We start from the raw sequence: 14,637 nt of genomic DNA, 5'->3' as shown, positions 1-14,637 counted from the left end.
AGTGCCATACTGTTTTGGTTACTATAGCTTTATAATACAGTTTGAAGTAAAAAATTGTGATCCTCCAGCTTTACCCTTCTTTTGAGGATTGGTTTAGCTTTTGTGGTTCCAAATGAATTTTAGGATTATGTTTTATGTATGTGTAAAAAATGCCATTGGAATCTTAAGAATTACATTGAATCTATAGATGGCATTGCCTTAATGTGGACATTTTAAGGTTAATAATTCTTCTAATCTATGAACACAGAATATCTTTCTATTTGTGTCTCTTCCAAATTTACTCCTAAGTACTTTATAGTTTGTGATGCTGTTGTAAGTGAGATTATTTTCTTCATTTCTTTTTCTGATAATTCATTGTTAGTATATAGAAACACCATTGATTTTTTTGTATGTTGATTTTGTATCCTGCATCTTTACTGAATTCATTCATTAAATTTAACAAGTTATTTTTTTTTTTTTTGGTTGAGTCTTTAGGATTTTCTATACTTAAAATAATGTCATCTGCAAATAAACACACTTTTACTTCTTTCTTTCTTTCTTTCTTTCTTTCTTCCTTTCTTTCTTTCTTTCTTCTTCCTTCCTTCCTTCCTTCCTTCCTTCCTTCCTTCCTTCCTTCCTTTCTTTCTTTCTTTCCGATTCTGGTGACTTTTATTTCTTTTCTTGCCTAATTGTTCTAGCTAACACTTCTAGTACTATACTGAATAGGAGTGGTAAGAGTGAGCACTTGTCTTATTTCTGATTATAGAGGAAAAGCTTTCAACCTTTCACTGTTAGAGTATGATGTTAAGTATTGAGTATTGTCATACATGGCCTTTATTATGTTGAGATTCTTTCCTTCTATACCTAATTTAGTGACAGCTTTTATCATGAATGGATGTTGAATTTTGTCATATGCTTTTTCTGCATCAATGGAGATGATCATGTGATTTTTATCTTTCATTCTATTAATGCAGTATGTCACATTTATTGATTTGCACATGGTGAAATATCTTTGCATCCTAGGGATGAATCCCACTTAATCATGCTCTATGATCCTTTTATTTATTTATTTATTTTTATTTTTTCAACGTTTTATTTATTTTTGGGACAGAGAGAGACAGAGCATGAACGGAGGAGGGGCAGAGAGAGAGGGAGACACAGAATCGGAAACAGGCTCCAGGCTCTGAGCCATCAGCCCAGAGCCTGACGCGGGGCTCGAACTCACGGAGCGCGAGATCGTGACCTGGCTGAAGTCGGACGCTTAACCGACTGCGCCACCCAGGCGCCCCTACTCTATGATCCTTTTAATGTGCTATTGATTGGTTTGCTAGAATTTTGTTGAGAATTTTTGCATTTATATTCGTCAGGGACATTGGCCTATAGTTTTAATTTTTTTGTAGTATCTTTGTCTGGCTTTGGTATCAGGGTAAATGCTACCTTGTAAATGAGTTTGGCAGTGTTCCCTCCTCTTAAATTTTTTGGGAAGAATTTGAGAAGGATTGGTGTTAACTCTTCATTAAATGGTAAAAATTCAGCAATAAAACCATTTGTCCTGGACTTTTGGGGAAGAAGATTTTGATTATTGACTCAATATCCTTACTTGTTTTTGGTCTCTTCAGATTTTCTGTTTCTTCATGATTCAATCTCAGTAGGTTGTATGTTTCTAGGAATAATTTATCCGTTTCTTCTAGGTTGTCAATTTTGGGGTCTCTGCTCAGGCACCATTATAACCAGATCTGTAGGATGGACTATGCAACTTCCCAGGTGTTCTGGTTAGGCTTCTTGGTCAGATAAGGCTGGAAGCTATATTCATCCCTGGTCAGGGCTTTGAATTTCCTTCCCAGCCCAGTCTCTATATCATAGGCTCCTTTGCTGATAAGGCTTATTGGCTGGGTACCTGAGTCAGGCAGGAGTATCCATCAATATCCCTGGCCAGATAGTGCCACTAGCTCAGTTCTGCAGAGAGGCAGAGCCAATGAGTGGGCTCTTCACTCAGGCACTGCTGTAAGAGGAGCTGTAGGGTAATCTACACAGTCTCTGGGATGGTCTCAATAGGTTTTCTGGTCAGGCATGACAGAGGACTATCTATACTCAGCAATAGGCAGGAGCCATGAATTTGCTTCCTCATCTGGATGGGGTGATAGAAGAGGCTCCAAGGCCAGAAAGGCTTATTGGCTGGGGACCGAACTCAAGCAGAATGGTTCCCTGGCCAGAGGGACCACCATCTTGGCTCTGCAGATGGGCAAAACCACTGTGTCAGATATCTACTCAGGCACTGCTGCTAGGAGAAACAATCTGCCAAGATCCAAGTGCTGGTTAATGTAAGCCATGTTTCCCTTCTCCATCTCATTCTGATCTCAAATGGTTAAGACCCACGGATACCTCCCCCCCAATACCTATGGGACAGGACCCAGGTGGGCCTTCCAGGAAGCAACCCACAACTCTGGAGGAGCTGGATGTCTACCTTGGGCTCTCTTTTTCCCACCAGAGAAACCATAGCTCTGGGAAGCCCTCTCAGTGCAGCACTATACTAGCCTGGGAGAGGGGCAGTGCAGTCAGAGCATAGCTGATTGTCTTACCCTTCTAATGTGGTCCTTCTCAGTCTCTGTGGTTCAGGGAGATTCATCAGCCTCACAACCATATCCTGGGATTTTCACAAGGGTGTCTTGTCTGTGGATACTTGCAAGATGGTTTTTTTGTGAGGGGGACTGAAGTCAGGAAAAACTTATGTCACCATCTTGATGACATCACTCTCTCTCTATTTCAATATAAATGTAATTTTGTAATAATCAAATTAATTATAATTTAAAGAAAATTAAAATAACATGCAAATTGGTCCATACCATTCCTGAACTTATAACCAACCACTCAATGATTCTATATAACCTAGTAGATAAAGGCTAAGCTTCTTAAAATTACTTACAAATCCCTTAATAATCTGAGTCCAACCTACCTCTCTTGTATGAACTTTCCTTTCTCAAATCCATACTTCATTCTTCTGCAGTGCTGAACCGACTATAATTCTCCATGCACTGCATATGTATCTGTTGTATATGTTGTACCCAGGTGTGGTTTTACTTTATATTTCTCAGCCTCTCTTCCATGTAGAAGACTCTTTCTATGCATTCCCCTTTCCTTTAGTTAAAATGTGATATTTTAACTTGCCAGGCACTACATACTCTATGATGTATTCATTTAACACTCTAGTTTGAATTAGTGGTTCCTATATGAGCTATGGCACTCATGGCTCACAGCAGTACCTGAAGTGCTACCAGAGAGCTGATAAATACCAATGATCCAGAAACACTGGAAAAATAGATCAGCTTAAATCCTTGAAATTCAGAGATTTAATATAAGTGTGTGTAAAATTATGATATTAATGGAATTTATCTGGAATTTTCCATCAACGTATGTCCTTTGTATATGTTTTTTGGAGCTCATGACATTGATTACATGTCTCAATTGTCCCTTCTCTTCATAGCTAATGGAAAAGTTGATCTGAGTAAAGTGATGGATGGAGTGAAAGCTGTCACAGGTGATTGAGAAGTTAATGTAAACATAGGATCCTAATTTTTACAGAACTGTTTTTCTTCATGCCTTAATTGCTAGGCTAATTCTATCATTTTTACCTCCTATTTGTTTAAGGTTTTCATAACCAGTAGCCCAGAAATTGGAGAATTTTCTGATGTATTCTTCGTGAATACACTTCATTTTCCTTATTTTAAGACAGCCAAAATGTACAATAAAAGGTGAAATGAATCTTTGGAAAAGACCCTGGTAATTACTTAAAGGAGAGGTGATACATTCTTCATGTCAATAGAATTATGAAGATGAGCCATCTGCAGCTTGAAAATTGACAAAAGAGATCTATAATCCCCACTTTGTGTCATTGTCATTTTGAGTATGTTAGTCCAAGCCTCCCAAGAAGCAAAAGCCGGGGCAGGGTTAAACATGGCAGGACATTATTAGGGGAAATGCCTGCGTAAGAGAAAATAAGGAGGATGCCTGAAAGGCTGGGAGGCTGTCAGACTGCAGGGCAAATCTGTCACCAGGTGAAGGAAAGAGGAAGAAATGTTTGGGCGGAAGCATCCTAGATTGTCATGCAGTCTGAGGAGGGCCTGGAGAAAGTGCTTTCAAGAATCCTCTAGTTAAAATCACCAACCTGTATCTTCCAGGAACAGGGCTCCCCTAGTTTCTTGGCTGCACTTGTGATTGGCCAGTGCCAATGATACGTATGGCATTAGTGCAAAAAAACACAGGTTAATTTCAAAGCAGAAGATGGGGCCCTTGGTTAATTATGTTCTCCATAGTTGGAACTCCTATGGATACATTCTCATGACCGCCGTTGAGAGTTCCATCTCTCTCTCTCTCTTGTTTTTTTATTAAGTATAATTTATTGTCAAATTGGTTTCCATACAACACCCAGTGCTCATCCCAAGAGGTGCCCTCTTCAATGCCCGTCACCCACTTTCCCCTCTCCCCTACCCCGATCACCCCTGAGTATTGTTCTCAGTATTTAAGAGTGAGAGTGCCATCTCTTACTAGCCTTTAGAAAGCTGGGGCGCCTGGGTGGCTCAGTTGGTTAAGTGTCCAACTTCAGCTCAGGTCATGATCACGGTCCGTGAGTTCGAGCCCTGCATCGGGCTCTGGGCTGATGGCTCAGAGCTTGGAGCCTGCTTCTGATTCTGTGTCTCCCTCTCTCTCTGCCCCTCCCCCATTCATGCTCTGTCTCTCTCTGTCTCAAAAATAAATAAACTTAAAAAAAAAGCCAATTATGTTTCCATAAGTGACATTATCTCCATGTATTTGGACAGAGCTCAGTGATCATTACTTTCCCCAGCTCATAATCCTATTGTTTTAGCATCAAAATTTAGTTTAATTATTTGCAATAATTTGATTGTACTTAAATTCCATGTATGTCATTGTTTTAATCTTTTTATTAAGGAGAAAATGTTGATGTCAATAGCGTTAAAGCTGTTCTGGGAAACATGGGGATCGAGCTCAAAGGTAAAGAATGCTTGGAGCTGGTGAAAACTCTTCCTTTTAAGGGTAAGCATTTTAAATATTGATGTATTCAAAGAGAGGTTTTTTTTAAGTTTATTTATTCATATTGAGGGGGTGAGAGCATGTGTGAGTTAGGGAGGAGCAGAGAGAGAGGGAGAGCGAAAGAATCCCAAGCAGGCTCCGCACTGTCAGCACAGAGCCGGACTCAGAGCTCGATCTCACAACCCGTGAGATATGACCTGAGCCAAAACCAAGAGTTGGATGCTTAATTAACTGCGCCACCCAGCTGTCCCCAAAAAGAAGTTTTAGATTTCTGTGTCTGCGAGAAGCTCTAAAATTATCTCCATTTCCTAAGTTCTAGAAAATAGAAAATCCATTTCAAAAAAAAATTTTTTTAGAATGTCCACTTATACCTGAAATGAATCCCTAAGTGGTTTTACTTTTAGATTAGGAAGCAGCATTTCCATTACGATGGGTCTTTTTATCAATAGTGAAAAACAAAAAAGGAAAAAACAAAGGTTAAACTGGGATTTGTGAAAGAAGAAAGGATTAATAATTGGAAGTGAATAAAGGCAGGATTGGGAAGAAGAACAGAGGTGTGCATGATGTGCTAAATTTCACCCAATGTTCTCTCAAATTTTATTAAAATAAGAGAAAACTCTCGAAAAGTCATTTTTCCTAATTTCTCTGTGATTTTCCACATTTCTCTGTGACTTAAATTCTGCCTTTTCTTATAGATGATGACAAGATCTTTCAAAACAGGTTGCTAGAAGTTGTGATGTCTCTAAAAGGTACGTGAGCAGCATAATGAGAGTGCAGACCAATATGGGATCCTTGCTTTTATACTGTTCCCAAGGTATTAGTGGTTGCTGCTATACTGATCATATATACTGATTGCAAATTTATGCTCCCACTGAAGATCAAGCTTCACGTTAGCTGCTGATCTTTTACTTTATATCTAGGAAGAAAGCCTTCTACTTTCTCAAGATTCTTCCAAACTTTTCAAGAGAAAAAATACCAGATTTCAAGTTTGCATAGCAAAATGTGACAGACAAGATTAGCACTGATTCAGGGAATTTAATCAGCTGCAGATAAATACTAAACTGGGAATTCAGTCATCAAAACCTATTGTTTAGCAGTAAAAAATGTTTGCCTCCAGAACTAGAATTCACTTAGCATTTATTCAATGGTATTTAAAACTTTGTATTTTATAGTCTGATCCCTAAGACAAATCTCACGAGAAGTGACCTTCATTCTAATGTCATAGTTGACTTTCTCTATAGGCATAATAAGGTCCTTAGTCTCTTGTTCTAAAATTGGTGTGGTTTTTTTTTTCACATTTTAGAACAAGGATTATTAACCTTACTACTAAGGGGGTTCTGTGAATAGGCTTTAGAGAATATATGACCCCCCCCCCGAAATGATGTGTAATCTTTGTGAACACTAGCATATAGCTCATGCAATTCACAACAGGGCATGTGTCTCTAAAAGGTTTATGAACCTCTTTTTTGAAGTTACATAATTTTCTTCATGGACTCTCTTTCCTTAGATGGGAAAGTCAATGTCAACGACTTGAACGCAATACTGGATAATATGGGAATCAAGCTCTCAGATAAGGAACTTGAGGCTCTGACTCAAAATCTCCCTGGTGATGGTGAGCAAGTTTCCAGATACCATAGTTCCGTGTTGGGAGAGCTTGGACAATAAAGGTTGTGGGGGAAAGGGCCCTTAGGAATGGTAATCTACACTGATAGTAAGAAGCTATAAATATGGGCAAAGCATGTAAACAGCATATAAGCAGCCAGCTACCAAGTCACCGTGAAAACATTGCCCTTTGTATGAATGTCTTTTATGTTCTTTATCCATATTATGGTCACTAGAAGACAGTCTTCCACATTTTAAAAAGAAATATGCAGGCCACTTAGATGACGGTACTTCTGAATTTCTTCCCATTACTAATGCATATAGCTTTGAAATAGTATAGAACTATAAGTAAAATTAATATTTTTGAAATGGCATGTTTTTATGTTTAGGCTTTTCTTTATAGTATTAATGAAGACAATGAAAACTGAATAAATTAATAGCCTAGAAAGATATTCTTCAGTAAATAGTTCTTAAGTAAGCATATATAAAGTACTTAAGATAATGCCTGGCACATAGTAAGTTAGGATTTATTATATTTACTCCCACATTGTTTTTCACGATATTTCATGAGTCTTTTATATCTCATTATGACTTTAATTTTCTTCTGCAGTTGATAGGAGGACTTCTCCTAAAACACCAATGAAGGAACTGCAAACTTTTACAGGTAAATGAAAAGTTGATGTAAATCTAGGGTTTCGGTCCTTTATAATAGTTTTCTTTATAATAGTTTATAGTTTTCTTCAGTGGTATTTCTGGTATCTTATAAATTCTGATGTTTTATTTTTAAATATATGAATGATGGATTGACATTAGGAAAGTTTCTCCACTAGGATACAAGACTATATGTCAATTTTAAATCCTAAGTTTTCTGTTACTTGTGCAAGTAATATGCTTCGGGTCACAAATGTTTAAATGAAAAATATCTAGAAATGTATAGAAAATGGCATGGTGAAGCTTAGAAATGATCAAGATAATGTATTCCTGATATCATCAATAATTCTTACCAAAGCAAATGTTTTTGAAGAATAATTTATATAAGAATCTGCGTTATCTTAATTCACTCATCAGATTTTACTCTGAAAGTTGTTTTTTTCCAGCTTTAGGAAAAATGGTCTTTAATTTATAATAAATGTGGTATCTTATTACCATAAGATACCATAAGATATGCTCATAAAGATGTGCTTTATTACCATAAGATATGCTCAAGGGTTCTGCAATTGAGAACATCTTCGCCTAACACCTCATCTTGATATTAGGATATCATTAAACTTCATAGAACATATTTTACAACTTGATATAATACCAGAGTTCCAAAAGCTTATATGTCTATTGTTCCCTCTCTTAAAAGATGAGAAGGTCGATTCTAATGACCTGAAAATTTTCCTGGGAAGCCTGGGGATTGAGCTCACAGATCAGGAAAAAGAGAAGCTACTGAAAACACTGCCAATTGACGGTGAGATTGATAGAGGTGTCATGGAGGTCTTTTGTTGGTCTTTAGGTCTGTGTAAATATTTCCAACTTTGTTTCTATTTATTTTTCTCCAAAAGTATAAAAGAAAAAATATTAAATTGAGTTCTAAGTATATAGCAACCTGTCACTGTCGCTTAGAATTTATATTGGAAGTTAAATAATCCTTTAGACAAGAGTTGACATTAACAGCTAAACATATTGTTACCTATCAAGCTACTAATTTGTTCATATCATGAGAAGAGAAAAAAAAAAAAGAAAGATTGGAGATCCATGACAAAAAAATAAAGATGGGAAGCAGAAATTTAAAAGCAAAGGGAACCTATACTCATGTTTGAGCAAGGAGACTTCCTCAGGTACTGGAATAAAGAGGTTTGTCACAAGGAGAGAGGTTTCTGTTTCCAAACTTCATTATATTAGATGAAATAAACTAAAAATTAGAGACAACTCTTCTTAAAATGTTATTTTTGAAATTATTTATTTAAATTATTAATTTCACACCATTTTTGTGATTTCATGTTAATTTCCCCATTGCATGAATTATGGCTTTTCTTACAGCTGCTGGAAAGGTATATCACAACAGGTTGCTAAAGGGTGTGAAATCTCTCAATGGTGAGTAAGACCCAATTAAAAGTCATACTGTCTGACATTCCCCAACTTGACACTTTTATTCCAATTATGAATCCTGGCTCCTCACTTTGGTATCATTCCTTATTTATGATTCTTGCAGTCTACCCACATTTTAACTGATAACAGCGTATATTTTATCTTGTAGGAAGTTCCATATGGAACTTGCATTTTTTTTCAACTCTGTACACCCCTTCTCCATGCACGAAAAAATCACTTCACCTTAAACAAACAAACATAATAAGTAAATAAATAGAAAGTTGATATGCATGCAGAATTTTGGCATAATACACTTTTTTTTCATGTTCCTACCTTCTGTCTTTCCTAAGGGGGAAAGGTTCATGTAAATAACCTGGACAACACCCTTAAAAAATTGGGACTTGAGCTCACGGAAGAGGAACTTGCAAAGCTGTCAAAAAATCTACAAGTTGATGGTGAACACTACAGATGTCCTCAGGCCATTTTTAAATTTTTCTTTTATATCTGATATGTTTGAAAATAGATTTAATTGACAGATACATGTTAGAAAGCTTGGAGGAGAGCCCAATTTTATTTTTTTTACTTAAGTCTTTAATTTTAATTCCAATATAGTTAACATAGAAAATTATATTATTTCAGGTATACAATATATCAACAATTCTATATATATGTGATAAGTATACTCTTTCGTCCCCATCACCTGTTTCACCCATTTCCCCACCCACCTCCCCTCTGGTAACTACCAGTTTGTTCTCTATAGTTAAGAGTCTACTTCTTGGTTTGTCTCTCTCTTCTTTTTTTTTTTTTTCTTTGTTTACTCATTTTGTTTCTTAAATTTCACATATGAGTGAAATCATATAGTATTTGTCTTTAACATTTCTCTTAGCATTATACTCTTTAGCTCCATCCATGTTGTTGCAAATGGCAAGATTCCATTCTTTTTTAAGGCTGAATAATACTCCATCACACACACACACACACACACACACACACACACACACACACACACACATATGTGCTACGTCTTTATCCATTCATCTATTGATGGATACTTGGAGGAGAGCCCAATTTTAAAGTCAGAATAAATCTTGGATCTTCATTACAATTAACCTAAAACAGCATCACCTTTCCGTAAATATACCAAAAACTGCAGAGGGTGCTGTCAGGACTCTAATAGTCTAAATAATAAGAAAGCAAAATACTAGGGATATGAAAATCTATTTATAGAGAAGTCAACACGCCATTCTTCTATCTATCCTCCTGTCTAATGAAATCTTCACTCAAAAACGTGTTCAAAGATTTTTATCATAGTGCACGAGACCTTCAAGCTCCATCTGCCTGTGTGGACATATCTTCTCTCATTTTTCTACTGTTCAAGCCATGTTGAGCTGCTTGTAGTTTCACACACATAGCATGATGTCCCTGGACATTTTTCTCAACTTCTCCTCCATGTGAAGTCTCTTCCATCCTTCCATATTTCATATCAACTGCTCTGATACATTAATGTAGTTCACACACATCTCCTGCAGGAAGCAATCTTAGAACATACCAAGCTAGATTAGTGGTCCCTTCCTCAGCTGTTTGTGGGTACATGAGGTAAAGTTACCAGAATACCTGGCCAACTCCAGTAGTATCTTCAGCTATGGCTTATAATGGCATCCAAAATACTAGGAAGAGCACACTTTTTCTGATTCAGTTTCTAGTATACAAGAGACCTTTGTATTAATGGAGATCATCTTAACTCCCTGAGATCCAGGCATTTTCTAAATGGTCTCAGGTAAAATGAAGATGTAAGGAATTTTTAATGGAATTGTTTCCTTAAAATATATGTCTTAAATTTGTCTTCTGGGCTTCTGACATTATTTTCATTGTGCCTTTTCTTGTAGCTAATGGAATGGTTGGTCTGAAAGAGGTGATGGATGGAGTAAAAGCTACTACAGGTAAGAGAGAAATTAAGAATCTAAAACACTTAGTATTTATAATAATTATATTTCATCATTATTCCTCAATTGCCATATTAGTTATGGCATTTATTTCTTTGTTCATTAAATTACTAGCAACTCATTTGTTTTCTGGTATATTTTTTATTTGTATATTTTGCTCTTCTCTTTTTTAGAATGGCCAAACTCTGTACTAGTGAAATAATATATGAAGTAAAATTTTGATAAAGACTACAGATAACTGACAAAAAATGAGACTAACAGATCTTACCTTATTTTATACATTTATTTGAATAAGTAATTTATAATATTCCAATTGAATAGCAGATACATAATGTAAATCTCACAGGGTTCAGAGTTGCCTTGCCATTGTCATTGTGACTGTGACTTCTTTTATTAGCACTTAGAGATCAAATTCTTTTTCTGTGAAAGTCATCGTCAGTATATTTGGAGAGGTCTCATTGGCCTATGCTCTTTATTCTGTACCGATTTAATCTACATAGCCATAGATTAATTTTCCCTGTTTGGAGTCATTAGAGGATCCTTTAAATTCGTATACGTAATGATGTCTATTTTTTTAAGGAGGGGAGGTTGACGTCAAAGATATGAAAGCTCTTCTGAAAAACATGGGAATAGAGTTCACAGATAAGGGACGTTTGAAGCTGCTGAAAAATCTGCCTTTCAATGGTAGGCATTTATATACTGATGTGACCTTAAAGTCTTCTTTGAAGCTTTTAAAGATTTTTTAATTTAAATTCCAGTTAGTTAACATACAGTGTAATACTAGTTTCAGGTGTACAATTTGGTGATTCAACACATCCACACATCACCCTGTGCTCATCACAAGTGCCCTCCTTCATCCCCATCACCTGTGTCACCCTTCCCTCACCATCTTCCCCTCTGGTGACCATCAGTTTATTCCCTATAGTTAGGAGTCTGTTTCTTGGTTTGCCTGGCTTTTTTACCCTGTGTTTGTTTTGTCTCCTCTTAAGCTTTTTTTTTTTTTTTTTAGAAACTCAAACTATCCCCATTTGCTAAGATGCAACAGTAAATAAACAAACAAATACCAAACAAAATAATTTAAATGTTCACTCATTCTAGAGGGAAATTTCCCTCTATGCAGTTTAACTCTCTGTTTTGGAATAATCATCCCCATGATGCTGACTCATGCCATCAAGGGGACTACATTTCTGAGGCTACCCTTACCTTTTTAGATACGTATAGGCAATTGTGGGAAGCAACCAAGGGAAAGAAGTGGTGTTAGACTAGAAGGGGATAAAAGGTCAGAGGTGATATTTTCCAAAAACGCTGTGTATGTTATAGAGTGCCTTCTATGCTAAATTTTAGATAGACTTGCCATATTATAAACTTTCCCTAATTTTCTCTCAAACTTTATTTTAATGAGGGAAGTTTCTAGGGCAAATCATGAAACTCTCAGTTTTACTAAAGTTTTAGTGAATAGCCACATCATTTCTCTATGACCTTAATTGTGTTCTTTTTTATAGATGATAACAAGGTCTTTAAGAACAGGTTGCTAGATGGTGTGAAGTCCCTTAAAGGTGAGTGAGAAACATAATAAGAATACAAATGAATATGAGATCTTCATTTTATACTGTTTCCAAGATGTGAATTTGAATGCTGCCATCTGTCATATGTACTGATTGCAAATGTATGCTTTTTTGGACCTCAATCTTTATTTTAGCAGTTGAATCTGATGTTCTATCTTGGAAGTAAAGCACCACACTTTCTTGTCATTTTCGAAATTTTCAGGAAGAGAAATAGCAAATTTCATGTTTACATGGGAAAAAATATAAATGATTAGCAGTGATCCAGAGCACGTAATAAATAGAAAAAACTAAACTGGAAGTTCATTCATCAAAAGTCAACCTACTATTGTTTAGAACTAAATAATGTTTGCCTCCAGTACCAGAATTCCCTAAGCATTCATTGAACACCATTTTTTCAACCAGATTTTTTTTTAATTCATTAAGAAAATTGAGGCTGGCAAGAGTGATAGCCCTCAGCTTTACATCTTCAATCCCTCCCTATTCAGGTATCTTTAAGCACACCCATGTTAGTATAAAGGATGAGTGAGAAGTGCCTCTTCCTCCTCAAAGCTTACCAGGATGCCCTTGACTCCACTGTCTCCCATATCTTTTAAGACCTTGCCCCACTGGCCATTTTCAACCTCTTCAGCCCATTTACATGTTCAACATACACCATCCTATAAAATAAGCAAACTAGAACTCTCCACACCCCTTTTTGGCCACAACTCAATCTCTTTCTTCCCTTTTTCATCCATTTCTTGAGAGACTTTTCTGTACTCTGAGCCCATATTTCTGTACCTTATTCTCAAACTAATTTCAGTATTAAATGCCATTTAAAACCTTGTGTTTCTGTAGGCTGGTCCCCAAGACAAGTCTCAAGGGAAGTAGCCATAGTTCTAAATTTGTAATTGACTGCTTAAAATATTTTGTCTCTGTGCTAAAATTGTTGAACATTAATTTATTTTTTTCACTTTACAGCAAACATTTTCTGTTTGGTCCGAAGCAAATTTTGTGAATAATGATCTACTGCTTAAGAAATTCACCATGGGCGGGGGGGGGGGGGGCGCCTGGGTGGCACAGTGGGGTCGGTTAAGCGTCCGACTCAGCCAGGCCACGATCTCGCGGTCCATGAGTTCGAGCCCCGCGTCAGGCTCTGGGCTGATGGCTCGGAGCCTGGAGCCTGTTTCCGATTCTGTGTCTCCCTCTCTCTCTACCCCTCCCCCGTTCATGCTCTGTCTCTCTCTGTCCCAAAAATAAAAAAAAAAAATAAAAATAAAAAAACGTTGAAAAAAAAAAGAAATTCACAATGGGATATGTGTATCAAAAAAGTGTAAGAACTTCTCTTTTGAAGTCATTTAATATTCTTTATGGACTGTCACTTTTCTTAGGTGGGAAGGTCAATATGAACAACCTGGGCACTGTTCTGAATAACCTGGGGATAAAGCTTGCAGATAGTTAACCCCGGAGAGAGGTTAGTTACAAGAAACTTGGGGGGGGGGGGGCGAGGAAATGCCCTTTTTCATAGGGAGAAGGGAAGGCCCAAGAGCAGTGTGAGACACCATATCAATGACTAAAACACAGAGAATGTCATTTGAGTTTATGAGTATCCAGTTAACAAAGTCAAAATTAAACCAGTTTTCTATATGTGTGATATGTATGACTTTTATGTTCTCTGTAAGTATCATGTTTAGTAGTTGAGTCTTTCCAGTTTTGAATACAAGAATGCAGATTCTTTAGACACATTCACTTCTAAGTAACTTCCCCTTCCTAACACAAATAAATTTGAGATATCATAGGCCAAACTGCACCATTGCGATTGCGTGGTTTTCATGTTTAGAATTTTCTTGTTATTCATGTTTGTCTTAGAATAAAAGTGGAGTAGAATAATAATCTAAAAAGTGTGTTCAAAAATATTTGTTTAAATAAATATTAGCAATTATGATGGGGCCTGACACATAGTTAAGTGCAACTGTTATAGTTCTTCCCATGTTTTCCCACAAACTTTTGTATTATATCTAGAATGTAATATTTGAAGTCTATATAATATATGAGATCCATAATATATGGGATCTATAATATACTGCGATTTTATCTTCTCTTCTAGTTGATGAGAAAATTCCTCTAGAAACACTGATGGAAAACATCACAGATTTTACAGGTGACTGAAAAGTTACTATAAAATTAGGATTCCAATTATCTACATTAAATTTTGGTTTTTGCTAATATTTCCTGGTACTTCATCACTGACTTGTAAATTCTGACATTTCTCTATATTTATTAATGAAATATTTGCTTCTAGTGTTACATGTATTGATATAAAATTATCTGATTTTGCAATGAAATTACCATACTATTTCTTGCTTTCAAATTCTACAGTCTCTGTTGTTTATGCCAATAATGTAATTCACTTCACCAGTGTTTAATAACCACAGTATAGTACGGCACAGCAA

At 36.3% G+C, this 14,637-nt stretch overlaps 2 protein-coding genes and 1 pseudogene across 6 annotated transcripts in view; all 3 read left to right on the top strand.

Annotated features, from left to right (window-relative positions):
* LOC124522177 (uncharacterized) overlaps positions 1–8,587 on the top strand; it is a 130,818-nt gene extending 122,231 nt beyond the window's left edge. The window contains exons 29-34 of the mRNA XM_047093476.1: positions 3,461–3,514; positions 4,924–5,028; positions 5,721–5,774; positions 6,533–6,637; positions 7,238–7,291; positions 7,976–8,587. Coding sequence (XP_046949432.1) covers positions 3,461–3,514; positions 4,924–5,028; positions 5,721–5,774; positions 6,533–6,637; positions 7,238–7,291; positions 7,976–8,199 — 596 coding nt within the window. The 3' untranslated portion in view covers positions 8,200–8,587. The remainder of the gene's footprint in view (positions 1–3,460; positions 3,515–4,923; positions 5,029–5,720; positions 5,775–6,532; positions 6,638–7,237; positions 7,292–7,975) is intronic.
* Positions 1–14,637, top strand: part of LOC124522185 (leucine-rich repeat-containing protein 37A2-like) — a 334,305-nt pseudogene that overhangs the window by 235,678 nt on the left and 83,990 nt on the right.
* The window catches only part of LOC124522178 (tRNA modification GTPase MnmE-like), a 77,419-nt gene continuing 71,518 nt past the window's right edge, over positions 8,737–14,637 (top strand). For 3 of the 5 annotated variants that reach the window (XM_047093480.1, XM_047093479.1, XM_047093477.1), the window contains exons 1-5: positions 8,737–9,155; positions 10,587–10,640; positions 11,223–11,327; positions 12,146–12,199; positions 14,292–14,345. In XM_047093480.1, the coding sequence (XP_046949436.1) occupies positions 10,595–10,640; positions 11,223–11,327; positions 12,146–12,199; positions 14,292–14,345 (259 nt within the window). In that variant the 5' untranslated portion in view covers positions 8,737–9,155; positions 10,587–10,594. Of the gene's footprint in view, positions 9,156–10,586; positions 10,641–11,222; positions 11,328–12,145; positions 12,200–13,575; positions 13,659–14,291; positions 14,346–14,637 lie in introns of those variants that run through there. The other 2 variants (XM_047093478.1, XM_047093481.1) reach the window with 2 other exon arrangements.

This window comes from Lynx rufus, unplaced genomic scaffold (assembly GCF_022079265.1).
Source record: "Lynx rufus isolate CCGP_SWC_20201006 ecotype Redwood Valley unplaced genomic scaffold, mLynRuf1.p SCAF_34, whole genome shotgun sequence".
Classification (NCBI taxonomy): Eukaryota; Metazoa; Chordata; class Mammalia; order Carnivora; family Felidae; genus Lynx; species Lynx rufus.
This window is presented reverse-complemented; position numbering and strand designations above follow the sequence as displayed.